General features: G+C 47.2%; 2 protein-coding genes across 14 annotated transcripts in view; one reads left to right on the top strand and one right to left on the bottom strand.

The window, feature by feature from the left end:
* Positions 1–1,359: 1,359 nt before the first annotated feature.
* On the bottom strand, positions 1,360–2,708 carry ZNF428 (zinc finger protein 428). Its single transcript, XM_029998688.2, has 2 exons — positions 2,166–2,708; positions 1,360–1,641 (listed from the first exon to the last, which is right to left on the bottom strand). The coding sequence occupies exons 1-2, from the start codon at positions 2,558–2,560 to the stop codon at positions 1,545–1,547; spliced, it is 492 nt and encodes a 163-aa protein (XP_029854548.2). The 5' UTR covers positions 2,561–2,708; the 3' UTR covers positions 1,360–1,544.
* MAP4K4 (mitogen-activated protein kinase kinase kinase kinase 4) overlaps positions 2,708–26,462 on the top strand; it is a 171,410-nt gene continuing 147,655 nt past the window's right edge. For all 13 annotated transcript variants that reach the window (XM_041119526.1, XM_029998681.2, XM_029998687.2 and 10 more), the window contains exons 1-2: positions 2,708–3,264; positions 3,659–3,724. In XM_041119526.1, coding sequence (XP_040975460.1) covers positions 3,208–3,264; positions 3,659–3,724 — 123 coding nt within the window. In that variant the 5' untranslated portion in view covers positions 2,708–3,207. The remainder of the gene's footprint in view (positions 3,265–3,658; positions 3,725–26,462) is intronic.

Below are 26,462 nucleotides of genomic sequence, written 5' to 3'. Positions count from 1 at the left end.
CTCTATAAAACTCAGACTGTATTTTTTAGGGGCACAAGAAAGGTGTTACATACAGGGTTTGGAAAACTTGCAGTTCAGGGTTTGGGCTTGAAAATCTCTGCAGCATCCAGAAGTACACAGCAACAGTCTCTGAGGTAGTATTACCACTATGGAAAGGGACTGTGGAGTTATAACAGACATGTTCCACAGAAATGGCATTTTCATACTCAACAACAGTGGAAAAAGGGAGTATCAGGAGAAGACTGGAAACCAGGATATCACCATGACGCTGCATGGGGAACCCATTGTGAACACGATATGGAAATCCATTCCCCTGTCTTAAAAAAAAAGGCCTTAGAAGCAGAAGTGGTTCAATGAAGGGCAAGTATGGAATGGCTTCCATTCCTGGTATCACTAAAAAGACTTGCTAGCTGGCAAAATCTGAGGGGGAACACAACAGAAGTCTATAAAAAAAATGAATGTAATGGAGAAAATGAATATGAAAGGATTATTGTCTCTTCCAACACGAGACCCAGCAGAGGGTTCTTGCAATCTAGCAGATGTTGGTTCAAAGCCAATGAACAAAGGTGGGCTCCACATGACAAGCAGCTAGTTCATGTTTGGAACTCCCTGCCACAGGACACTGTAAGAGCCAGAAGCATGTACGAGTCCCCAAAGCAAATGGGCAATCTAGTGGAAGGAAAAAATCATCAGAGACCATGAAATGCAGTGACACCAAGCGCTGCTGAAGAACCCCCTGAGCTGCAGAGAGCTGGGAGGATGCCCCAGGGAAGTGTCACTGGGTGGTTAAAGTATCCCTGTGCTCTTCCCTCAGCATTCACCACTGGCTGCATCTGGAGATGGGACGCTGGGCTAGATGGGCAACGGGTCTGACCCACCAAGGCTGCTTTTATGCATAAAAAGGCAGAGTTAAATAAGCCACGTAATGCAAACCAGGCCGTTGATAATAAATCTTTGCGGAAATCCACTTTTCAAAACTTATTGCGTCTCTAGACCTGATCCTACTACTGTGTGCATGCACTCAGATGGACCCAGCATTGAGCCCATTTGAAACCATTTGCCTTCTTACGACTATAGGTTCCTGTACAGAGAAAAACAGTTGCCTGGTCGAGGCCTGAGTTTCCTTTCTTTGTAACTACACTTTAAGTGAAAATGAAGTACACCATTAAACTGTTATGGTAATTTATCCTTACACTTTCTGCTCAACAGGTTTGCTTTGTTTTAAAAGTATGTTTCTGTGATACTTATAGCTATGTATATGTAATTTTGTGGTTCAAGTAGAAGAAACAGGAAAACCTTGGTTCCCACAGGAAACGTAACTCGACCTCTTGCAGGCGGGTAACATTTTTGCCATATCAGTGTGATAAAAGAACTTCAATGAGAGACAAATCCTGCCAAGGTTTACACCTGCGTGCAACTGCCTGACGTGACTAGCTCGAGAGAGGTTAATGAGGTTTTTCCACAGTTCAGATTCTGCTGGAGAATGCGGGAACAGGGCCTGAGACAGTTCTGGCTGTCAGCAAACCATGAGTTAAAATGCCACCTTATGAGCGTTGGATCTGGTTCTGGAGGCTAGGATTTGTCTCCGTTTCTGCAAAGGTCTCCCACGGGGCAGGAACGTTTTTCCTGTGGGCCTGGGGTCTTGGCAAGGGGGGGAAGAGAAAATCAGATTTTGCCGATCATCTCACCAGGGACGGGAAGGGAATATACACCCCCCCCCCCCCCCTCCGCCCGGGTAGCACCAACCACCCTTGTGCACCTTTTTTTGTTATTATTTCCAACAAGTGCCTCGCAATACGGGTGGCGACAGTCTAACACCGACCGTGCTGTGTCTCCCCCCACCCACGTCGCGGCGGGAGCAGCAGGGCGGCAAGCAGCCCCCCCCCCACTCCTTGCCCACCCCGCGGGGCAGAGGCAGGGTGGGCTACCCACAGAGCGCAACCCACCCCGTCCAGTCGCCTAACCCCACGGCCCCACCGCGGACACGCGTGGGCCTCCCCACCGGCCGGGCCCGGGCGCGTTGTCGGCGGCGGGGGGGGGGGGGGGGACGACGACCACCCTCTCTCCCCGTCGGGGCTATTGTTGGGCGGCGGTGGGGCGGGCAGGGCTGCCGGGGCCGCCCCCCTCCCCGTCCTCCCTCGCTCGTTCTCTCCCCGCGAGTTTACCCAGCAGTGCTTTGGGGCGGGCGCGTTTCCGCCGGTTTTTCCTGTTGGAGAAGGGAAGGGGGAGCTGTTTTCTCTCTCTGTCTCTCTCTTTCTCTCCCCCCCCCCGCCTTGCTCGCAGTATATTTTGTATCCCTTTTCTCCTCCTCCTCCTCCTCCTCCTCCTCCTCCTCCTCCTCCCCGGCTATCTTTGTCTGGCTCGCAGCACCCCGCTCCAGCCCCGCCGCCGGGACGCGCAGCCCCGACCCGCCGGTGCCCGGGGCCGTTTCATGCGAGGGCAGCGCCGCGGGAAGGGCTCGGAGGCGGCGGGGGCTCCGCCGCGGCGCTGGGCGTGAACCCCCCTTTCCCCCCCCCCTTCTCCCTTCCCTTCCCTTCCCTCCCTCCCTCCCTCCCTCCATGCGAGAGCGGGGCCGCGGTTGCCGTTGCCGGCTCCCGGCGTGATCGCCGGGCCGTGCCGTGCCATGCCCGGGCGAGGGGAGCACCGAGAGGCTGCCAGAGGCTGCCGGCCCCGGCGCCGCTCCTGCCGCCGCCGCCGCGACATGGTGTGAGCCCGCTGCCGCCGGGGACGCGCGGGCACCCACCCATCCATCCACCCACCCACCCACCCACCCATCGACCGGCCGGCCAGGGCACCGCCGCCCGCCTCGGGGACGGGGGTTCCAGCCCCGCACTGCACCGCGGGGAGACAGACGGACCGCAGCACCCCCGCTCCTTCCTTCCTTCCTTCCTTCCTTCCTTCCTTCCTCCTTCCCTTCCTTCACCTCCCTCTCCCCCCTCCTCCTCCTCCCACCATCCATCTATCTATCCATCATTCCCCCCCCCCCCCCCTCCGCCAACCCCTCCCAATGCTGAAGAGTTTCAACCCGGCGGGGCTGGAGTGAAGAAGGGAAGGGCGGAAGGGAGGAGAGGAGCGGAGCTCCGCGCAATTCACAGCTGCTTCGAGGAGCGGGGGGGCGGCCTCGCTATTATTTAACAGAGAAGAAAAAATACAAAAAAAAAAAAAAGGAAGGAAGAAAAAAAAAAAAAAACAAAACCCGACGGGAAAATGGCGAACGATTCTCCTGCAAAAAGTCTGGTGGATATCGACCTTTCCTCCCTGCGGGTGAGTGCCGGGGCGGCGGGCACCCCGCACCCCGGTCCTTCTCCGGGGGCGGGCGCGCCCCTCGCCGGGGCTGCCGGGGGTGGGAGCGGCCGGGCCGGGGCCGGAGCCGGGGCCGGGGCCGTTGTCGGGGTGCGGGGGACCGGTGGGGGCGTGGGGGGAGCCCCCGCGGGGGCGGGCGGGGGGGAGCGCGGCCCTGGGCTGCTTTTTCCTTTGTTTGCATGTATTGGCATGTGCGTGGAAAAACAGGGCGCAACAGCTGCACGCCGCCAGCAGCCGGGCTCGTTCGCTGGGCTCTGCCAGCAGCCATCGCCTGACAAAAATGTAACCCCCCCTTCTCTTCTTCCCCCCCCCCCGCCCCTTTTGCCCCTTCTTCCTCCCCCCTCCCCTTCCCCAGGACCCCGCTGGGATTTTTGAGCTGGTGGAAGTGGTTGGCAATGGCACGTACGGGCAAGTCTACAAGGTTTGTGGCAGAATTTCTTTTCCTTTTATTATTGCCATTTTTCTAGAGGTGTAGCCGGTGTCTCTGCCGGGCTGAGCGCAGGGCTGAAGGCGAGCCACCCGCTGTGGCAGGCGGAACAGTTAGGGATGATAAAAATGTTGTCCTTGTCATTGTTGCTGCCCGTGACAAGTTTGTCAGCCTCTTGGCTTCTCTTTTTCCAGAGGGGCATAAATTACTCTCCCAAGTACTCCTCCTGAAATGATGAAATAGTGTCTTATTGTCCTTTTTGCCCCCTACTCCCCCCCCTCCAGAGAAATGACCAAACCGAGCAGACCCTGTCAGAGGGTGTCCGGGCTGTACAAATAGGTCCACGGGCTTATTCAAAATTGCTGCTGGAAGTCCTCATGGAAGTTACTGCTGCTGCTGCGGTGACTTTAGACAAAGGCATTGGCCTTCATTAAAATTGTCACCCGGTTTCCTTGTTGGAAAACCTTCAAAGTGCTGAAGCTGTCGAGTCGGGGGTGAGTGGTGCTGCATCCGATCCCACTGCGCTGTGCAGCGCAGCGATGGGGTGGGCAGACTGACAATAATAAGCGATCGAAGCAGAGAAGCTTATTTCTTGAAAATCAGAATTCCCAGAATAACCTGTTTGACAAGTGTATGACTTTAAAAAAAATAGAAATCGGAGAGTGCCCATGTGGGTGTGAAACTAGCCTACTTTTTTTTTTTTTTTCCCCTCCAGTGTGCAGTCAGTGGAACAAACAAATCTTGAGATTGCATGACTTTGCAGTGAGTGCTGGCTACCAGGATGACTAATTATTCACACAGTCTTAATATTTGGCTAAAGACTGAAGGCTCTAGCCTTAAACTGTGTAGAAATGCGAGGCACATTTGCAGAGGGAAGGAGAGATAACTGAAAGTAAGCGAGTATGCCTAGTTGCTTGGGGTTTTTTGTTGGGTTTGGGTTTTTTTGGTTTTTTTGTTTTTTTGCTTATAAACAAGGCAGTATAGTTGGTGAGTTTCCCTGATGACAAGATACTGCTGCTTGCAGCTCCAGTAACTAAATAAAGCACTTTGGTGCCTCTTCTGCAAATGAAACACATGTCGGTTTGTTTTGAGGGCGTGAACCTCAGCCTTCATGGTGGAGAAGTAGTCTGTCTGCGCAGCTTGCGGGTTGCATTTTAAGACCAGAAGTAGAATAACCAGGCTGCTGCTGTTGGCAGAAAGCTGGAAAAAAGGATGTGGGTCAAAAAGCCAGAGGTGGGGCGGGGGGATGAGTGAGAAGCTGCACTTTGACACCACCTTGACCATTTAATTTTTTTCTGACATTTTTTTCTGACAAATTAAATGACACCATTTAGTTTTTTTTCTGTAATCCTTCTGCTCCCAGAGCTTGCATCACCTGAACCCTTCTTACAAAAAAAAAAAAAAAGTAGGGCGTGAATGTGTGACTTGAAACTCTCCTGTTAATTATTGCAATTTGGTGCATTGTTTCTCGGCTTACTTGTTAATGCTTTGACTTAATGAGTGAAGTCGTCGGTGGTTTAACAGTCTTGACAATAGAAATTTTAGATTTAATTTTCCTTAAGGATGCTAGAACTCTCCTGGAATAGTTAGCGTTAGAGACGAAACTCAGCATGCGCATTTATTGACTTGGGAGAGTGGACGAACACCTGAGGTCTAAGGGCATCGGTGTCGCTCTGTAAGAGGGGGAGCAGCAGGCGGTTGCTGTCAGGGCACTAGGTTTAGTGCGTGTCTGACGAGATTTCCCCTGCCCTTCCTCACTGGTTAGACAACGGTGGCAATGTTTCCTCCTGCCTGGTAACGGAGGGCATGGTGGTTTGGGTGCCAGGAATAAAAGAAATGGGTAAATGCTGCTTTGCTATAGAGCCTGTCAGACAGTAGTAGATTGACAGGTGTGTCAGTTTGAATTGGCACTGCTACTTCTTAAGCATTTGTCCACATTTGTGTACATAGTCTTAAAATGTGGACGCCTAACAGGGTTGTACGTAAACAAAATATACCAAAACAAAAAACTTCCTTGCTGTGATTAAACCTTGGCATTCTTCTTAAAAGAATGCAGTAATGTAAAAAAAAAAAAAATCAGTGCAATAGCAGTGCAGTAGTATCTAACTTTTCTCAGCTGCTTTTTTGTTAGGAAAAATGCTCCCGGGACACCCAAAGATGAAGCTGTGTGTGTATGTTTTGAGGGCTTTTGGAGGAACTGCATAACCGAGGGAAAAACGTGGTTACGCTGTGTTTGCTTGTCGCCTTCCGCTTTCCTCCTACCCAGCAACCTCTCCTTGAAATCCCTCTTCCCAGACGGTTTTATTTCCCTTTTAACCAGTCTGTCATCCCAAGGGACTGGCAGGGGTTAGGTTGTCTTTGAAGAGCCATGTCCCGGAGATCTCTGGGGTACTGCTAGTTTGATGTACTTCCACATTTGTGTATCGGCATCAGCGATGATGTCACCGGGACGCGGGGAGTGGGATTGGCTGGCTACCTGCCACTGCGGGGAGGACGGAGGGAGCGGGAGAGGGCATGACGTTATCTCTTTGTCTAGCTCATACACCCCGGCGATGATACCGAAGGTCGTTTGCCTCGCTGGGGAGTCTGCTTTCCAGCGGTGGTGGGAAGGAGACCGCGCCGACCTGTTGAAAAGCAGGAAAGAGTCCTGGTTTTCTCCTCTTTGCCTTCGCTGAGCTTGCTGGAAATAGCTTTGAGCGATCTAGCTAGTGATATTTCTATAGATAGTTCTGCCTTAGGTATTTATTTAGCTATATATAGGTGCAGAGATGAATATAAGCTCATGAAATAGGAGGGCAGCCCTTAGTTGTTTGGCACCTAAATGCAAGTGAAGTTACTCCCTGTCACAGAGCAGTGTGGATCCTCCTGGGATTTTATGCCATTAAATGGGTTGGCTGATGTGGAGCGTACCGGGGGCCTGGGACCTCGGCGGTGAAGTATTAAAAATACAAAGTTTTCAGCCGCTCTGCTTAAAGCCTATAGAGTTTACGTTATTTTCATCTTCATAACCTCGCTTACACCTCTCCTGTGTGAAGGAGCCTTGTGTTTCAAGAGCAGCTTGTTACACAGCGGTGCATCAGGGGAAAAACCGAGCCCCGGGCTCCCCGGCCCTGGGTGCCCAAAAGGAACGGGCTGTTTTGGGGAAGTCTTTGCCCGGCGCAGGGAAAGGGGCAGCGGCGGGGCTGGTTCGTTCATCCTGGGGCAAAGCAGAGCTCCTCTGCTGCTTATCTGAAATCCTGGGGAATGAAAGGCCAGCCTGGAAGTTGTTCGCCCTTTGGTAGTTAGTTCGAAATCCAAGGATGATGGCACGGAAGGAAGAAGGAAGCTTCTGCAAGTTAGAAAGCAAAGGGTTAAACGTTGCAAAGTACAGCAAGCGGAGTTCCCTCCGAGCTGGTGCAGAAATGACTGGCCGAGAAACCCCCTGAGCCTGTAGTTTAACACTTTTAAGGAGCCCCACGCCTCTGCTGGAGTTTGGGAAGAGAAATTTCCCTTCCACCAGGTTGGTATCAGCTGCTGGGAGCCGAGAGGCAAGTGCGGGCTTGCCCGCAGCAGGCAGAGCTGGCAGAGGAGCCCACCCGCCTCTAAGCCCTCTTGGAAGCCCCGGAGTAGCGATGGACAACCTTTAAGCAGCAGAGGTGCGAGCAGGGGATGATGGGGATGGCACAGAATTCAGCAGAAAAGTGGTGTGAGCCTGAAGTTGTGCTTTTTGTGCCCTGCTGCTGCGTTGTGGGATGGCTGTGCGGCCACTCTCCTTTCCTCCTGAGCTCAGTCCCGCTTTATCAGAGCACTTCAGCGTAACTGGAACTTGTAGCCGGTTTACCAAATGATTAGCTGCCTTAAGGACTTTTTTTTGATCTTTTGCAAATAGTGAAGAAGCATTTTTAGCATTGCTGCGGTTAGATTTTAGTTTTTCGCATCCAGTAGTAAGCTTAATTTGAAGTTTGGCTCACACAAAATGAAAACACTCCCGAAATTTGCCTCGAGATAAGATTCGAACTGGGTGTTTGCTTCCCTTATTTTTTTAATGCAAAAATGACCTGTGAACTAAAGGCATTGGTTAATATTTTGCAGATTTTAAAATCGCTACTGTCTGGTCGTTCATAGAGGCATAAGGCTTATTAATTTTGCTGTTGAGACTGAACCGTGTTAACTTGCTTAGTCACTTTCTCTTTGGTTTTTTTTTTTTTTGTGTGTGTGCGTGTACGTGTTTTTAAAGACAGCTAACACTTTAAAATAGCTGTTGTGAGTGTGCTGTTACCTCTCACAGATAGACATTGTAATTCTCTTGTAGCAGCAATGACTGGGGGGAAGGATGTTTTTGTGTGAGTTCTGAGGCATAACAGGAGTGCACCAGAAAGCTGAGAATTAGGGATGATACTGCTAATTGCCCTCAACCAGGCTGGTGTGGCTTTCTAAGAGCCTTGTAATAGTTAATTCATAGTGAAGGCTTCTTTTGTTGATTTATGTTGCAGCCTTCCAAAACTGCATGTAAATGATGTGTATTGTCTAACTGCTGGCTCATAAAAGGAAATGATGTAAGATGTGATCGTTTAAATGCTGATTTGAAAATAAATTAAAACTTGGATAAATGTTTTCCCACGCTAAGGATACTCTATTTTTGTCTTAATGGACTTTCTATCTTACAAGGTGACTGTGTTAGGGGGTAGGAAGAGAGGACAGTGCTTGGTATTCTCTACTAACTCAGTTGAATTTTTTTTTCCCTCCCTCTCCCCTTTCTTTCTCTCGCTGCTAAAGGGACATCATTGTGGATTCAAATGATTTTGTTAAACATGAATACAATTCCAGTCTTATCGCTATAAAGACAAACTGTACTGAGGATCAGTGAGGTCACTGGCTTTCAGGAACTGGTCCAGACCAGCTCTCTTAAGTATGAACTGCCCTTCTTCCCTTCCTCCTCTGATTTTTCATGGATTGTGTTGCAAAGGGAGAGTTTGGCGTTGGAGAAATCGGGAAGGACCAGGCAGCAGCTGGAGTACTGGCATTTCTCTGGGTCCTGCGGCTAGATGTTTGCCCCCCTGTCCTCCCCCAAATTGGCTGAACTTTTGACCAGTTCTCCATCACCCAAATCCTTCTTAATTAAATATACAAAAGCTAGGCAGGTGGCCAGTGGGGATTACTGATATTTATTTTTATTAAAAAAAAAAAAAGAAAAAGAGAAAAGAAAGCAACCTGCCAATTGTGGGTAACCACATGTCCCTTTTGTTCTTCCTCCCCCAGTCCATCTGTCTGTTTGTCAAAACGTCTTTTTTTTTTTTTTTGTATCTTGTCTTAAATCAAACTGCAGGCTCCTGGGGCAGGGACTCCTTATTGCTGGAGTAACGAGAAGAGGGCCTGGCACTCTGGGACCTGGGTGTGTGCAGGGCTTTGAGGTGAGGGATGTAACAAAATACAGTCCAGACTCTTATGCTGACTCCTAGGAAAGTTTTTCAGCTTTCTGTAGGAAGATTTTTCAACTGATGTGGATAAAATTTCAGTTGAAATCGTCTCGTACTCTCTCCTTGCTTTTTGTGCGCGTGTTCTCTCTCCCCGTTGGCAATGGTAGGGGTCATTTCCCCTGGTTTGCGAAGGCTGATGGTTTTCCCCATGAAGGTCTCTGCACCTTGCTCCAGGCATGGGGAAGGTGAGCTTTATTCATACAGCCTGGGATAGGGATTTTTATTAGTTTAGGGATATTAAAGAAAGAAGGGGAGAAAAAGAGGAACATGTACCTTCCATTTCCTTGCTTTCTTTTTGCTCTCTCCTGGTAGTGGAAATTTTGGTGACATGTTATCAACTTCCAGGCACCAAAGCCTCAGCGGCAGTGTGTGGAAATGCTTTTTTTGGCCTCTGTGATGATGGCAGGTCCGCACCTCCCACCGTAGGGGATGATGTAGAGGAATGTCCCCAAAGGGAATCCAGCATTACAAGAGGTGTTCACCCTTTGCATTTCCCTGCCTTCAGCGTATACATTTTTTAGTATAAATTTTTGGACTAGAATGCTAGCTGACTTTTCTCATGTGGTCTAGCGTGTGTTTGTGTATACACATTATGTTCTAGTCATCTTCTTTTCAAGTGGTACTTTCTGTTGCAAGAGTGATTTCAGCCGGGTAGGTTGTGTACCTACCTTCTCAAATTCTGTTTTCCTTGGAGGAAAGGGGTATTTTTGTTTTTTCCCGTTTCACATTTCTGACTGTACACTCTGGCTCCGCCAGAAGTATTTCTCCCTGCCTTTGGATGACGTTGGTATCTAAGCTCAATAGCATTGACTTGCACAATGTGAGCTTGACTGTAGTCAAAAGTTACAGTAAGATCCTTATCTGCGGCGTTATTTTAGGTCCCAGTCCAACTCCCACTGGAGCTGGTGGAAAGAATTCAACTTGCTTGAACGAGAGGTGGGTTTGGGAGGCGATCTCATAGCTTTGTATGAGAGTTTTCTTATCACATACCTTGCATTTGTAGCATTATGGGTCCCTGATTGTTTCTCAGGTCGGCACAGGCTCAAGAAAAGAGACTGTTGGCTCTCAAATCAGGCAACTATGGGAAGGGGGAGGAAAAAACCCACAACTGTGTGTACTTCTTGGGAACCTTGAGGAGCTTTGAATGTTGAGGACTTGGAGATTTTGACACTGCGACTCAGTATTACTTTCGAAGTGTATTTTCTGCCTTGGACGTGGTGTGAAACACTTGCATAGAGGCACAAAATGACACTGATTATGAACTGCAGAGTGCTGCCAAATGGTCAATATGCTGTTGTGAAGTTCATGATGCCTCCACCTAACCCTCATTCCTGGTCCCCTGTCCTGTCCCAAGCAAGGCTTGATGTATCTCCTCCTTGATGGCCACTGGGCCCAGCAGTCCTAACTTCTGTGGGATGTATTTCAGTGTTAGAAAAAGGACAGAGCAGCTTTCTCAAAGAGAAGCGAGTACGGACTGGAGACACAATAGTCCTGCAGGCAGAGCAGTCCCTTGCTCTGCTGGGCTTTGCTGTCCTGCAGCAGAGTGAAATCTGCTGTTCTGAATGTAATGAAGAGCTACAATTTGACCTCAGTGGTGTTGGTTTTAATTTGCTGCCGATTGGGAAACCTGTGAGAAGTACCGCTGAAGAAGGATGAAATCCCAGAGACTGGGGAATGGAGGTGCTCAGCCTTGCAGAGGTCTTGCACTTCTGAGGCACATAGAGACCAGATGGATGTATGAATGCAGCAGGCTTCTCGTCACTTGAGAAATTGGTGCTACAAACTCCTATCTCAAGTGCCCTGTGCAGCTCACTGTGGCAGGCATGAAGGGTGTTGACTTCTCCCTGGGATTTTCCCATGCCGCCCTCCTTGATCTTGCATCATACTGACAAGTGAAGGACCAAGTCTACAGGAAGATATGGAGTTAGAACGAGAGTAGGACAGCTCAGAGAGAAGCAGTCTACTGAAGGTGAATTTACAGTGGGAATCAGAGGGTGAAGAAGGGGAAGCTGGCTTAAAGGTTGAAGATGAATTAGTGGGCTACTCATAGTTGTGGGAGACAAAAAGTAGTGTGGAGTCGGGGAAGTGCTTAATATAAGAAAAAGTAAGGGACAGCTTAATTGTCAGTAGAAATACATTAGCATATATAATTTATATTAAAAAATATATCTATTTATATATTATGAAAGAGATTAGCTTTTACCTGTGGCAGTTCGCTAGCTTTCACTAGCCAGCCAAGCTTTGGGCTTATGCACACCAGGGGTAGGTTTATTGACACAGGGTTTTGTGCTGATTTCAGAATGGCTGGGGCTGACAAGACCTCCCTCAGCCCACCTAGCTGTGTTGTGACCATGTGCCAGAATAAGTGATGTCTTTTGAGGGAGATTGTTTAACACTCCTGGCAAAATGCTTTTTTCCCACTGAAGCTGCGCCTCTCTGGGTTGCTCTGCCACTGTAGCTGTCATTATCGCTATACAAACAGGACACTGCAAGTGCCAACAGGTCCTGATCAGCCTGTCTAGTAATAAAACAGCTAATGTGGTAAAACTCCCAACGTGGATGCAGTTATACTGGTATTGTAGTGCTTATCTGGTATGTCTCCGTCCCCTCCCTTTGGAGCTGTCCCATGGCGCGTAGGTAAGAGCTCTCTGTGCAGGCATTGCAGTGACTCACGGGTTTGTACCTGTGGCTGAAGGAGCTGCATGGGCTGTAGGCACACTCTTCCTGGAGCAGAGCAGCACTGCTCTGGAGAAGGTCTGCTGTGGGCTGCGATCAGCAATGTGGCTGCTGGGGCTTTGGTGGTACGCCACGGCCCCTCGTCTGCTTCCCCCCCTGCCCCTGTGTGCCTCGAGAGCCCCAGTAACTCCCTGGCTTTGGGCCTGCTGGTGAGGTCCGCTTGCTTAATGGTCTTCCCACCACCCTGGCCGGGGAAGTCCTAAAAGATCCCTGTGGGCACTTTGTATTTGCAGCTTTGGAGGCATGGGTGCTGCCCTGCTCCTTACCTCCCTCCGAAGGCTTTGCTTCTTCCAGTGCCGCTCTCCGCATGGAAATGCTGGTCCTCACGTCCATGCGTAACACCCGTCTGCCTGGTCTTTGGCTCCTCACTCTGTGTTGTATTATCCCCAAAAGTGGCTTTTCTTTTCGGTATGCCTGTGGAGTTTGCCTTAGCTTCACTGGATGTTTTAGGGCTCTGAATATCGGACTCATTTTAGGTTTGAATGTTTGGGTTACCATCTTCTTATGTTGTACCAGTCCATGCTATGGACTTGTTGGCTCTGGTTCCTGCACCTGGCAGCTTCACCAGAGGACAGAGGTGAAGTGGGAGGACATTACTGAGATGGGTAAAAGAACAGCAGCAGCTTGAAACACTCAGTTGCACCAAATCTGAGTTTTTATTAACTTCCCGAGGACTAGCAAGGCATTAGTTTACTCCTGCTGGTTTACCTCAAAGCTGATGCACTTTTTTGGAGATTTTTGCATTTGGAACTGTTAAAAATTACTTGAAGTCTTAAAAATACAGCAGTCAATTCCAGTTAAGCTCTGGTAGTTTCAGTTGCTTCTTCCCAGGATTTTGTGAGAGTAGCTGTAGGGGATGACAGTGGGCAAGAGTTCATGGTTCTAATTTAGGCAGTAAGCTCAAACCAAAATAAACTTGTCTCAAAACCTGCCCCCTACACTTCGAGCTATCTAGTGGTATTAGGTTGTTTTGTTTTCAAACCCAGGAAAGAAAAGCTTAAGGTCCATGGGCCTTAATGTGTTATAGTAAAGTATAGTGTGCTGTACTTGGCTTTATGTATCTTAAAGTCTGGTGGCCCCCCAACATTATTGGAATTCATTATTTTTCTTCATTTTTGTGCTTCATAAGGAAAATTCAATAGAATACCTAAAAGGTAGCACAACTGTACCCATCTTGCAAGGCTGTTGTTAAGAGAGAATACTTGTAGCTGAATTATAAACCCTTGCAGTAGGGGTACATAAAGAAAATAAAAATGCTGATGGACCCTTAGCTGTAGTCCCCTAGCCTGTGCTACTGCAACAATCAAAATAATTCTTGGGGGAACTGGCACAGCAGTGTTTGCCTATAATGATGAGTTGTTTGCTGACTGGAAGCCCTAACTGAGTTTCTTTTGTGCTTCTCCAAAAAACTGATAGTGCTGTGTATCTCCAGTTATTTTATGGTGGCCTGATAGGTGAAAAATGCATTTTGTAGCGAGAGCTGCAGATATGCACGTCTTGGTCAGTAATTTACAGCTTGTTTCTGCGCAGTGGGCTTGGCTAGTACTTCTGAAAGGTGCTTAAGTAGGTGGGCTGCCTACTGTCCTTTCACTGTCTAAATCTGAGCTATGTGCTCTAGGACTCACAGTGGAGAGAAATAGGACAGGGAATGGCCTCTGGAGATAACTACCCTAGGATGAGATAAATTGCTCTTTACCTGAGTCTTTGTTTGTTAATTATAATGGGAACTTAGGATGAATGTCTCAGTTGTATGTCTTCTAGATGTCTAAGGTTGGACAGGCTGACCCCACTCTGTACCATGCATGTAGTAGCTCCTACAGTCCATCTTCTTTGTGGGATATATAGGAGGAGTGAAGATGCCTTTGTAAGTGGATGTGTGAATGACATGTAAAACCCCTCTTGCCCATCACTGGAAGGGAAGCATCCCTTTTCCGAGAAGACTCATAAATAAGTGACGTGGTTTTGCATGCATTTTCCAAGAGGTGAGTGTGTTTGCCCTCAGCTAGTATCTCTGCACTCTTACATGAAGGCTGGGAAATTAGATATAGACAAATTTATTTCTGCAGAACTTCTGAGGGATCTGGTTGAGAAGAACTATCAGTGTGAAAAGCAGTCAATGCCTCGTGTCTCCTCTCTGTGCCCTCACCAGTAAGCGCTGGGGTCTTTCCTGTTCAGATAAATTATACTTCTACAGAGAACGTGTTTATTCTAGGTTACTGTTTTTCAGGAGAGAACTATAGAAATACTTTAACTCTTTTGATGATGTTGATAAGGGTTGTAATTAAGTGCCTGACATTCAAGCTGTTTTTTCAAAGTTGTGCTTCTCTGCAAGGTATCCTTTCCCATCAAACCTGTTTGGGGTTTTTGTTTTGTTTTTCTTTTTTTCCCCCAGCCATGTCATTATATTGCTTCTCTGTAGATGTAAGCTCAGCTAGTAGAATTCAATCTGGTTGTGAATCTTATTTTTAAATCTCAATCTGTTGTAAATCTGAGTATCTTTTCTCTAATTAACACTTGGGTTTTTTTGAGGCAATATACTGCATATTCCTTCAGCAGCTACAGCGGACATTCCTGAAGTACTTGAAGTTTCATATTCCACAGCATTTGTTAAACTGAACTCTCAATTGCATGGAAGTCTCCCGTATAAACACAGAAGGAAGCGGAGCTCTCGTGTGCTTCTCCCCTGATACTCAAGTTATCCACTGTGCTTTACTTCAGGCTGAGGATATGGGAGCGAAGTACAGCGGGGAACTGGAATTTATTCCCAGCCACCCAGGAAATATGTGACAAAAGTACAATCCAAATCTCTGGACGCAAAGTTCTGTGCTTTAATCAAAAGAGATCCCTTCTTTGCCTTAGTGATAGCTGGGATCAGCTTTCACGCTTACCCAAGCCAAAGAGGAGGAAGAGTTTGCATATTGACCCTCCGGTCTCTTAAGAGCTGTCCAAAGGAAAGGGCTAAATTTCTTGGGTGACTGGGCAGGTGGGTGTTGTAGGGCGAGCCTTGTGGTACCCCTCCTTGTTTTACTTGTGTTTGTGGTGGAATTGTTATGTGCTGTTTTGCAGTTGGTGAGGTTTCTGTTCAAATGAGTTTTACAGAAAGGCCTGCAACTGAATTGCTCACATTTAACTGTCTTGCTCTCTGTAACAGAGGTGAGGCAGGTATTAGGATATTTTACCATGACTAAACAGCAGCGTTAATACCTTTAAAATTGGTATATTGACGTTTATGGGCAGATATCACATTACAGTGATAGCTTCAGGGGCCTTCTGCTGCGTGAGAGCTCTTGGTTGATTTAGAAAGCAAATAAATAAAATTTTAAAGCTACACTAACACAATCAAGCATGTTAAACCAAAAATGCAAGGTGATGCTACGTCCTTAGCTTACCCTGCAATCCGCTGTTATTTCAGCAGATCAAGTTAACGATGTGCTGTCGCAGGAGAAGGAACAAAAGGCACAGCGTTGAGAACTACGGGGAAGTCTCGGATGTAAAGGACCTCCCTGATTTCAGGGCAGGTGTTTTGTACACCAGCGCCATACCTCGCACCTGATGCGCTCGTCCCGGGACGCGTTCAGAGGAGTCCCTGTGCCGCAGGGGTTGGGGCTTTGGCTTTGGCAGAGTTGGCACACCTCCAGGCTTCCTTAAATTGTCGCCTTCGCGTGTGTTTCTGGTGTGGTCTCGCGGGGGAAGAAAGAATGTCAGCCTATTAATAGTGACAGGACAGGCTTTCTCCTCTTCATCTGTTAAAAATCGCTGGAATGCTTTGAATAACAAATTACCGAAAAATCTTTTTTTTTTTTTTTTTTTTTAATCTGAGTGTTAGGAAAGGTGTGCTTTGGTCTTTTCTTTCCCCCACGTGAAATGCAATGAAATTCTCTGATCTGACTTGTCCTTGGGGGCTATGGAGAATGCTTTATGCAGCTCCCTCTGCGTGTTTTAGGTTCTCGCCAAGAGTTAAATTCTGGAGCGATGACAAGTGAATATGGAGAAAATGTTTCAAGTCATGTGAAAGAAATGTTACTTGCTAAATAACTTGAGTGTTAAAAGAAGGGATGGGAAAACCTTTTCTTAGCCTTTATGGAAGTCTTATATGGCAAGCAATGAAAATCTTTAATATTGACCTAATTTTATTTGTATTTAAGATCAAAGAGCTCTTGTGAATGAGTTGCTTGTCTTATATGTCACTGGCTTTATGGTTCTCTGAATGGCTTGAGGCAGTAAATCAGTCCTGAGTAATGCTACCTTTCCTTAGGTTTCCTCTGAGGTAATGGAAGAGTGCTCTGGTTTCCTCTTCAGGAATAAAAATATATTAGTTATTGAGCAGACTTCTTTCCAGCTAAGTTGCTGAGTTTGGAGGTGCCTTCTCATGGACCAAGTGTTGGGGCAGTGCTTGTGTTGGGTTTTGGGGAAGGAAGAGAGAAAGGGGCAATGAAACCGCTGTCAGTGACACTGCTGCTTCGGTCACAGATCAAGTCCTTGCTGCGATCGGGGTTTGACTTTGGAGCGTCCTCTTCTGCTGCTGCTCTGCACCTCCTAGCTTTTTGATAACAAAGCATGTAGTCAGCATGTGCTATAGTTGTAAGGAAATATGTTTTGTATACATAGAGTGCGGTTGCACTGGGCTGTATGGGAAAGGGGAAGGTTTTATTTTGTGTTCCCCACCAGTAGGATTTCCTATTGCAGAAAGGAGAAGGGAAGGTTAAGCAGGCAGCTGAAATGCATTGGGTGGTATCTGGTTACTTTATTCCAGCAGGGAGAGGGGTCCTGCTTGCTTATACGGTACAGGGCTGTGCTGAAAGCACCGGGTCTTGGAGATACCTCGACTTGCTGGAGAATCTACTGAGCCGGTAGCACCATAACGTGGGTTTTAGTCTGTCTCTGTAACTCAGATTGGAGAAGATGGGAAAAGGCAATGTGAACAGCATTTCAAATCTGTAAAGGTGTTGTCAACTTAGTTTGTAGATCCTTGGGAGTTTGGAAACAAAGCCCGTAGCCTTGGGTATTGAAGTGTAGCGTTACTGTTAATATCCGTTCATGCTGCAGGATCAATACGCTTCGGAGAAGAGGAGATGAAGTTCTTTTTGCGGGTGCCATCATCTGAACTGTTGACTGATGTGAAATGGCACATGTACGTGAAAACCCACTGAAGAGGGCGTGGGTGGTACAGTACCTCTGAGGTGGTAGTTTGGTCTGGTGAGCTTTGACTGCGGGTGGGTCTGTGTCAGTGGTGGTGGATGATGCTGACTCGGCAGAGGGTCTTCTCACCCCCTCTGCTCGGAGCCGGTGCTTGTTGTAAGAGTGAGAGGTGCCCAATAAACAGGGAATCTCATAAAGCCACTTCTGTTGCTGAACTTTACCAAAACCTGGCTTTTTGTCAAGGTTAGCTGAAAAGTTGGGAGTGCGTTTTCCTTCCAAGAACTCTTGGTTTAAAGCTCCATTAATTGTGTGTCAGTTACCATATGTGTTATGATAATAACCGAGAGTGGAAAGGACTAGATTTATTTTGGTAAACATTTCGCCTAGTAAAAATTTAATAGCTTGTCTGCCTTCAAAGGCCATTCCTTTTTTTCCTGTGCAGGTTGTGCACTGTGCACCCAGCAGCAGTACAGAGTGTTTCCCAGAGAGCCGTGCTTATAACCTGACCTTGAGATGCTGCACTTCCCTGGAGAAGGACGGGGCTGTTCCGAGGATGCTCAGTCCTAGGTTTTCTTTGCAGGGTGCTGATTGGGTTCGCCTCTGCTGCACTGAATTCTGCGGGTTTCTTTTAATAGTGACTATGGACAGCTTTGAAAGATGATAAAAACAACACGGTGAAATGACTAGGGACTTGAGTCTGAATCACAGTCGTCAGCAAAACCACCTAGTTTCGGGAACCGTTCTGCGTGACGGCAGAAAAAGTCTTGTGAGCGCCCGAGCCAAACTTCTCTTCAACAGATACATGATTTCATGATTTGAATGTTGCGAGGGAAATGTTTTGAATGTCTTTGCTGTCTTAGGCTGGCAGGAATAATATCCTTAACAGATTTTGCAGACTGCCTGTATATTTATAATTTGAGGCGTAAATGTCATTTGAGAGAAGAAGTGTGGTGGAATAAGAGTGTGGTAGAGGTAGTCCTTCTTACTGCAGTGTTCAGGTGTATATTGGTTTAGTTTAGGGTATTTTTCTAAAGCTAGAAGTACTTTGCCTGTCCAGGATCCAGGCCCCATCTGCTGAAGTCAGTGGAAGTAAACTGGGTATCAGCTTGGCTCTGCAGCTTGGGGTTACCACCATGGGCAAAGGCTTGCACATTTTTGGTTCGAGACAATGTTCCCTCGTCAGACTTGAGAGAAAAAAGTATTGTTTCTAGAAATAACACTTTTTGGAAGTGCCTTACATCTTAAACTTCTTTGACTTATTCTTTAATCTTTTCTCATAGAAAGAATTTTCTATTTTTGCCCTTTTTTTAGTGGTGGCAGGTTTCTCTCCCTTTCTGTGGTTTGTTTTGTCCTTCTTGCTCTCTTCCCTCATACTCATCTGATGTGGGTGAATTCCTCCTGCCGCTCTCCCTTCCTCTAAACTCTACACTCATCATCCTTTGCATTTCTTCCTCTAGGCTTGTCTGTGGCTTTTTTTCTTTTTTTGGTATAAAAGTAAGTAACAAATAGAAAGGATATGGTTAAATCCGCATGACCTCTGGTATTGGCTGTAGTTCTGCCAAGGTGAGTGAGGTTTGTTTGTTTGTTTTTTCATTAATGTGTTTCTCCACACGCATTCTGTACCTTCTTTAGATCTTTTTTTGTGGTCTCTTTTTAGCCTGGCTTTCTGAAGAAATGAGGCTCCATCCGTTTTACCCTGTCCTCAACACTTTTTCGACCTCAGGGCTGGCTTCAGCTGTGTTTTGGTTTGGGGTATGGATCTAAAATCCTTACAAGTTTCGTGAAAAATAAATGACTAGGTAGATGGAGTGAGAGAACCTGTCTGCTATTCTCCTCCTACCCCCTGCTTCCCCGTGGAGAAAGCCTATTAACCCCCCTCTTTATTGGGCATTGAGAAGATCTGTGCCCAAGATGAAGGCTTCAGGCTTACCTCTGCTTGCAGTGCTGTCTGTTTGGAAGGTGGAGGCAAAGGGGTCACAGTTGTTACCTGTCAGCAGAGCAAAAAAGAGAAGGAAAATGATCTCAGGTCTGTCTTTTGCTCCACTAGGGTAATTTATTATTCTTTTTCCCCATCTTTTGGACAAAACTGTGGTGCTGTCTCCTGAAGTTAGGAGGTTCGCCGCCGGAGGAGGCAGCAGTCGGAGGAGCTCTGCAGGGATGCTCTCTCCCAGGGCTCCTCTCTCTGCTGGGATTGAAGGTGTGAGGTTTGTATATGCTAACTAAAGCGCATTGAAAGTCTTTGTCTAGACAAGGCACGCTGCCCTTGACACATGCTAAGTCTGTATGGTTAAAGCCTCGGGTACTTGGTGTGTGCTAACCTCGGGTGGTAAATCCAGGGCTAGACAAGCCCCCTGAGGAGGTGGGGTGGACAAGGTGGGGATTTCTTTGCATTAGTCTTTGCTGCAACCTCAGCTGGTGCCTGAATGCAAAACTGCTAATAAACAGTCATAAACCCTGGATGCTTTTTCTCTTGTCAGCTCCTGTCTGAATAGGGGCTTTTTCATGACACATGCTTGTTTGCTCATGTTTCTCTTTTAAGGAAAGCAGTTAAACTAGGCAATAACCACCAGTAATTCAGTGCTCTGTTAAGCATGTAATAAACCAAGCCCCAGATCCCTCAGTCTCGAGCCATTAGAGACTGCTGCCCTTTGTTTCTCTCTTTGGGGGGAGGAGGGAAGAAATGGGGCACAACTGACTTGTTTGGTGTGGGAAGGATAAAAGGGTGGCCAGACAGGGGAGAGGTGCGATGGTGTGGTGCTCCCAGGACAGGCATCGCCATCCTTCCCAAAAAGAGCAAGATCAAAACCCAGCCTTTGCTCTGTGCCTGTGATGGCAAACCATCGTGGAGTCTGCTGCAAATTTGGTTAAAAAAAGAATTGCAGCTCCTCAGGGTTGGTGCTGGACGAAGTGCTGGGTCTCAGCTCATCCTCCTGTGCGAAGCCAGCACATCTCGTTGACTACAAGGCTTGGAATCGTTTTCTGACTTTTGGTTAATCCAGGTGCAGCCCAGCTGTGGGATAGGCAGTAGCTGATTCTAATCTGCACTGTTTGTATCCGCTGCTGAAATACAGCCTTCTACTGAGTTACCAAGTGGACTTCGTTGGGATTTTGTTTTGTTTTGTTTTGTTTGGGATTGTTTTTTTGGTTTTTTTTTTTTTTTTTTCCCCCACAAAGCTACTTGATGCAAGTGTTGGTGCAGAGTGGAAACAAAGCAAAGGCTTTAACCAATGTGTAGATAAATGTTTAGGACAGGTGTCTTACAGAGTTCTGGGAAACTCTTCATGTAAAAACACAATTGAAGTGCCGCCTTATCTCTGAATTGCCCCTTCAAGCCTCAAATCCAGCCTCTGCAAATCAGTTTGCTCTTTTACAAAGAGAATGGCTTCATGCTATTTCTCTGCATGATTTTGCGAAATGCATTTCCAGAGGGGAGCTTTCTTACACATATGCAGAACAAATTTTAGCAAAACATTTCACTTTCTTCTGTCTTCCGACTTATGAAAATGAACTCCGTCATGACTTTTCAAAGTGTGGGTTTAAGCAAAAGCTCTTAAGGCATTTCAGTGCTGATTCTGATGCAGCTGTTAGTTTAAGGAATCTCTTTTTAAACTGGAGGTGGCTGTTAATTATATTCGGGAGAGGAAAATGCAGTACTGAGCTGGATAAACTGTAGTTTAGCTGATACTTATTTTGAGGTTGGGTGTGGCAGGTAAAAAAGACATTCCGTCAGAAAGATAAAAGGAGAAGAACTGGTTTAAATTTTAATACAACCTTTTCTAAAAATTTCTCCTTCTGCAACATATTTTACCAGCATCGCCATCTGGGAAAGCACCATTGCTCCCTGCCACCCCGCTTCAACTGTTTCGTTGCAATGCTTCTGGTTTTTCAGAATTTGATGCGACTTTTAGATGCTCACTGCAATTCACTGTAGAACATTTAGTATACATGAATTTTGTTTCCTGGTCCTTTAGGTATAAGGAGGTGCCTAGTGGCTCTGTAAATGCAGTGTGTAAGACTATAAGGGTTGGGCAACTGGTGGAGAGGGAGGGGGGGAATTGAGAATGGAGAGCAGGTCATCCCTGTGGGTCTGACTTCAGCTTGTTGGCTTGCAGCTTCCACGTGGACTGTCACCGCATCCCGTCTCTGGTTCTGTGGCTTAGCCTGGGCGATTGTCCCCCTGAGACTGTGTGGGCATCACGGCCTTAAGAAATGGTTCATTTAATTCATCAGGATGGTAATAACATTTGGTGGGGGAAGCTTTAAATGTGGAGTGACTGCCCTTGGAGCCTGGAGCTTAGTCACTGTTTTCCTTGCCACTTGCACTTCTCCTCCCCGAATGCGGCAGGGGCCATCCGCCCCCTACGCAGGAGGGATGCTCTCCCCTTGGGAGCTGCCTGCCCTCTGCTTCCATTGGGACCGTATTGCCCAGGAACTGCTTTTCCTGCCCTCCCCGGGAGCGGAGTGGGTGGGAGAGCTGCGGGACACACCGGGCTTATTATACTCACAGTTTCCAAGCCTGCCAGGTTTACCAGGTGAAGTAAAATTAGTTATCTATTCAGATTTTTCTCACCTTGTGGGTGAATTGAGGTGTGCATAAGGGTGTCTGTGGCCTTATGCCATATTGTGAGCAGTGGGGGATGAAGAAGAAGCTGATGTACATCTCCTCTCCAGCATTATGCACGCTGGTTGCCGCTGTATCCTTATTCAGTCTTTCAGGTGCTGGATAATGATGCAGTGGTCTCTTTGGTAGCGGCAGGCAACAAATAATAAAGACCAAAGCTCTTCCACTTAGATATCTGGAATTTTGAATGTACTCACTCAGCCTTTCTTCCAGGAAAACCACAATTGCATCTATCGCTCAAGCTGTTTTTTAAGATTCCCTCCTTCCCCCTCCCCCGACTACCCTTGATCTGCAAGGAGCTGACAGTTGCGAAAGGATTGAGCCAAGTCTGTTTTTTAGGTATTAGGAGGTACTTGAGGAGTTTCTGTTGAGACCACCATCTGGTCAGAGATTCATCTGCTGAGGAGCTACGCTGGTTCCAGGGGAAAACTGTTCAGATGTGGTGTGTACGTGTAAGGTACTAGCAGGCTGAAAAGGCATTAAGGGAAGGTATAGGCTGCTGTATGGTTACTTCAGGACTCTGTATTTCTTGAAGATTTAACTAGACGAAAAATAGCAGCAAGTCCAGGCAAATGGGCAGATCTGTTTCTTAGAGGGATTGGTGCTGACCTCTGTAATGCACTGGGTAGGCAAAAGGCTCTAATCATTGTTATTTGCTCCTATATGGCAAATTCAATAATAATATAGGTGCCCGAGTACTTGGGAATCGCTCACTTCCCTCCATTGATCTGGACCCATCCCATGCAGGAATTGCTGAAAGTGGGTTATGTTCTTGGGAAGAGTTTAAATTGCAGCAGATTTCCAGCTAGACCCCTTGAAGTGTTCAGATCGCTAGAACAAACTCAGGAGAGAGATGCTCTTGCCCTCGGACACGGATCCTGTTTGTTCTGCTCTGCTGAATTTAACCTGTTGTGTTTCATGCTCTCCTTCCTGGAATTGATTGAAGATTAGAGCCAGGGGGACACGACACACACGTCCTGCTCTGGGGGCATTGCACTGCTGGAGCTTCACATTTAGGCACCAGGAGGATTAAAGGGCGCACTTTGAAAAGATACTCCTTCATCTCACTGATAAGCGGCACTGAACAGGCGGATGGAGAGGAGGTTAATGCCCCTTTTAGCCAGGGTCTGTTTAAAGAAAGGGAGTCATTTAGCTAAAATATACATCCACAGTTCATTTCTGTTTAAACTGAAATTACTGAGTAAAGAAATGCATCCTGGGAACAGATTAAGCCATATGCTAGGAAAGGAGCACATTTCTCTCAAGCTGAGTTGACAGCGGCATGCTTAAGGGTTTTCTGTATTAAATATTTGATAAAACTGTAGTAGACTTGAATTCTGTGTGGTTTTAATTACTTCTGATTTTTTTAAGCCTGCAGGATTCTGACATTTTTCTTCATCTTCCCTTTTTTCTGCCCCTCCCTGGCCCCCCCCAATGATCCTGTTTCATTGTGGAATGAGCACTTGGGTATAATTGGCCATAGCCATGTCCTGGTGATGAGCAGAGCCATCCCTGCGGAGCTGGCCATAAGGCTATGTTTCCAACTCTGGGAGGTCCAGAAAGCTCTGGTCCTGAAATTTGTTGCTTCAGAAAGATCTGATTATTGTATTAGCATGAGGTTGTTTTTATTGCTACTTTCTATACTTTCTTAAAAATCTATTATTAAAAGTGCAAGCTTGTGTATTTGTTTCTAATGAACTCTTTCTCTGCTATTGGCAGCAATTTGCTATAGTGTTTTTAGCAGCCGGTGCTTCCAGGGATGGTGGGGTGGGGAGGGAGGAGTGGTAGGGAGGCATTCGCTCCTCCTATTTTCTTTGAAATATTTTATTTTATTTTATTTTATTTTATTTTATTTTATTTTATTTTATTTTATGTCAGAAAATACTTAGGGTTTTTTTTTTTTCAGGCTGGAGAGAGGCTGATTCTCCCTGTGCATTTTAAAGCAGGGTTCTGGATCTTCCTCTCCCGTTGAGTTATATTTGGAGGATATTTGCCCATCTGTGGGCTGTAAGCATGTAAGTGCCACCGGCTGCCGTGCCTGTTTGCTTTCTTCCCCCCACTCTCAGCTGAGCAAAGGTCGGACCTTTCACCTGCTCCCTGCTTTGCATTTCCAGCATTTGGGTAAACTTGTCTTGCCGGGGAGCCATGGGCACAGGCGATTTCTGCTGAGCAGATGCACCCGCATTATCTCCCTGTGCGATTTATGTCGGACAGTGCGGTGGTGTTCTCAAAACACTGAGTGGAGAAGGAGGTCAAGGGGAAAAAAAAACCCGAGCCATAAGCAGTTGCTTGTAGCTGTTTCAGACAGTCTATTCTTGCTGCTGCTTTATCACTCACGTGCTTTGGGACGGCAGACTCTGGACTGCAGAGGGTAAGAAAAAAAAAAAAAATCCACCCCAGAGAGATCTTGGTTTGCTTATTCACAGTGCAGGTATCTTTCCTAGCAAGAACCCAAATTTTTAAGGGAAAAGCACTGATCCCACGTGAGCAATTGTAATATTTTGTTGTGAGGAATCAACACATTCCTGTGCAATGCAGGGCTGTTAAAAATACTTTCACCAGGGTAGGGGTGCAGGCTGGTGGTTAAGTTGTCAGTCTTTCCCCATTTCTCCTTATTTTGACCAGGTCTGTGGCTGTTTGTCTCTTGAGAGACCCTTTCCAGAGATGTTTTCTGTGATTTTATAGTTGGTTTTTTTTTCCCTTCCCCTAATGGTATCTTCTTGGTCTCTGAGTTTTGCGTTCTCCATCCTTCAGAATATTCAATACTTGGGAAATTAATGTTTCTTCAGTCTGTCTTCCATAAGGTTGTAGGTATTTAAGAAATGCTGGAGACAGCTAAAACAAAAGACCTTCCCAGACAAAAAACATAATACAAGCCACCTGAGTAGCTTGGCCTTCTCCCGCCGCCTGCCAGCAACCCTCCTTCTCCCTCAGCCTCAGGGCCTCCGCGAAGTCCCTCCCCTCCGGATTTGCCAAGCGCTCAGTTGCGTGTTAATCACCGGTAATAAAAAGCATGTTCAAGTGTCTAACGATACTTGTGAAGACTATATGTCTCCTCAGTCTCTGCAGCTCTTCCCGACAGCGAGCGCGGAGGGAGTGATTCATACCCCCCAGCCGCAGCTGAGCGAGTGGCTCACCTGAGGGCACTGGCTCCGCCATTTCCCTCTCACCTCCCGCCTCAGGCCGAGACAGGTATGGGGCAGATCCTCATGTCTCGGGAAACATCAGGCGGGTTATGTATGACTGGGTAGAGGATGTGTTCGCTGTGTGCAAAACACTGGTAAAACTCCTACCAAAGGGCTCTGGCTCGCCCTGCTCCTTACTCTGAGACCAGGTGTGTTTTAGGAGGACTCTGCTACTATGGACAGCCGTGGTAAAGATGCTCCCAGCGTGGGTACGGTCACAGGGGCTGATGAGGGCTGATCTGCGTCAGGGCTTGTGTTAGCCACGGATGACCCTCTGGCTGACTGCAGGTTTGAAAGCTTAAGCTCAGGTGGGAGAGCCCAGTGGTGCCACCTTCCTCCGTCACCCGCCTCTGCCGATGCTCGTCAGCACCTCGGCGTTTCCCAATGCCGGTTTAACTCCTTGTCAATTCATCTCTGTTATACAAGTCATCTGCTGACAAAACAAAGATCTGGGTCACTGCTCTTAAAATAGATTCAGCATTAGGCAAATTGCTCAAGCAAGCTCTCCTTTCCTCTGAGAAGGCAATGTCAACCCAACCTCATAGGGATACCCCTAACAAGCACAGCAGCCTTCCGCAGAGGCCCTGTCAATTTAGCGACGCTGCTTTTAAGATGCAATGTCCAGCTGTTTGCACAATGTTTGACTTGTGCCTGAGGGAATAAGGGTTTTTTTTCTTTATATTAATGCATATATATGCATCAATATGAACTGGTTTTTTGAGGTGGGCTTTGCAAGTCTTTTCTTCTCTTTCTTCGTGCTTTGGTGCCTGGAAGTGTCAATTGGCACGTTAACTTTCATCCGTAAGACCTATGATAAATGATATTTGTACAAGCTGATTGTTGCCCTTGCTTATAGGCAGTTTAGTGGTGCCAATTTCATCTTGATAACAGTCTTCTGGTAACTGCCTTGAACACACTGTGCCAAGCCCACGTATGGGTGTGCAACCGGTCAAGGTTGAATTACTCATGAAATTCCTTTTTAAGGTCACGGCTGGGCCTCTGCGGACTCTGATCCCAAGCTTACAGGACTTGCTGCACCATGTGCCCTTCTGCCAAAGTCCTGCGGACTTGCAGGGCTTTGGGCTGCAAAACGTGCTGCCAGGCGGCATCTTCTGCTTGTCCAGGGGATTTCTTGTACTCTGAAGAGGGCTACTGTCACTCGGCGTGGGGCTGGAAAACACACTGGTTGAAAAAGGGGAACTAGAAAGTAGGATGCTGGTTCTTCTTGCTCATTGGAGTCCACCTCTCCCTGTGTGTATTGACTTTAATGTGGGCATGGAAAGCACAGTAGCCAGTGATTTGATAAATTGGGAAGTCCAGGTGGAGTTTCCAGTTATGAAGCAAATGGAGTGAAATATGGTTTGGCATCCCACGAATGGGTTCCCCACTTGACCCCATGCCAACCTGGGTTGGCAGTAGCAGAGAAGTCCCTCTAATGATAGGGGAGGTGGCAGTTTTCTGCTAATTATGCCATAGAAGACATGGCATGTTTTTAAGAGAGGGCTGGTTGGGCAACTTGAGCCCTCATAGTTCTTTCCCCGCCCTTTTCCTAATGTTATGTTCGTAATACCTGCTCCATTTTTGGGTTATACCCT

Source organism: Aquila chrysaetos, chromosome 23 (genome assembly GCF_900496995.4).
Source record: "Aquila chrysaetos chrysaetos chromosome 23, bAquChr1.4, whole genome shotgun sequence".
NCBI lineage: Eukaryota > Metazoa > Chordata > Aves > Accipitriformes > Accipitridae > Aquila > Aquila chrysaetos.
Note: the sequence above shows the minus strand (reverse complement) of the source record. Positions and strands in the feature narration are given on the sequence as shown.

Excerpts from the sequence above, each read along its gene's own strand:
- ZNF428 (XM_029998688.2), bottom strand. The coding sequence starts at position 2,560 with ATGGAGGGAGGGAGGGAGGGAGGGAAGGGAAGGGAAGGGAGAAGGGGG. Across the intron at positions 1,642-2,165 it reads CCGCCCCAAAGCACTGCTGG|ACCCCAGGCCCACAGGAAAA; the intron begins GTAAACTCGCGG and ends CCCCTTGCCAAG.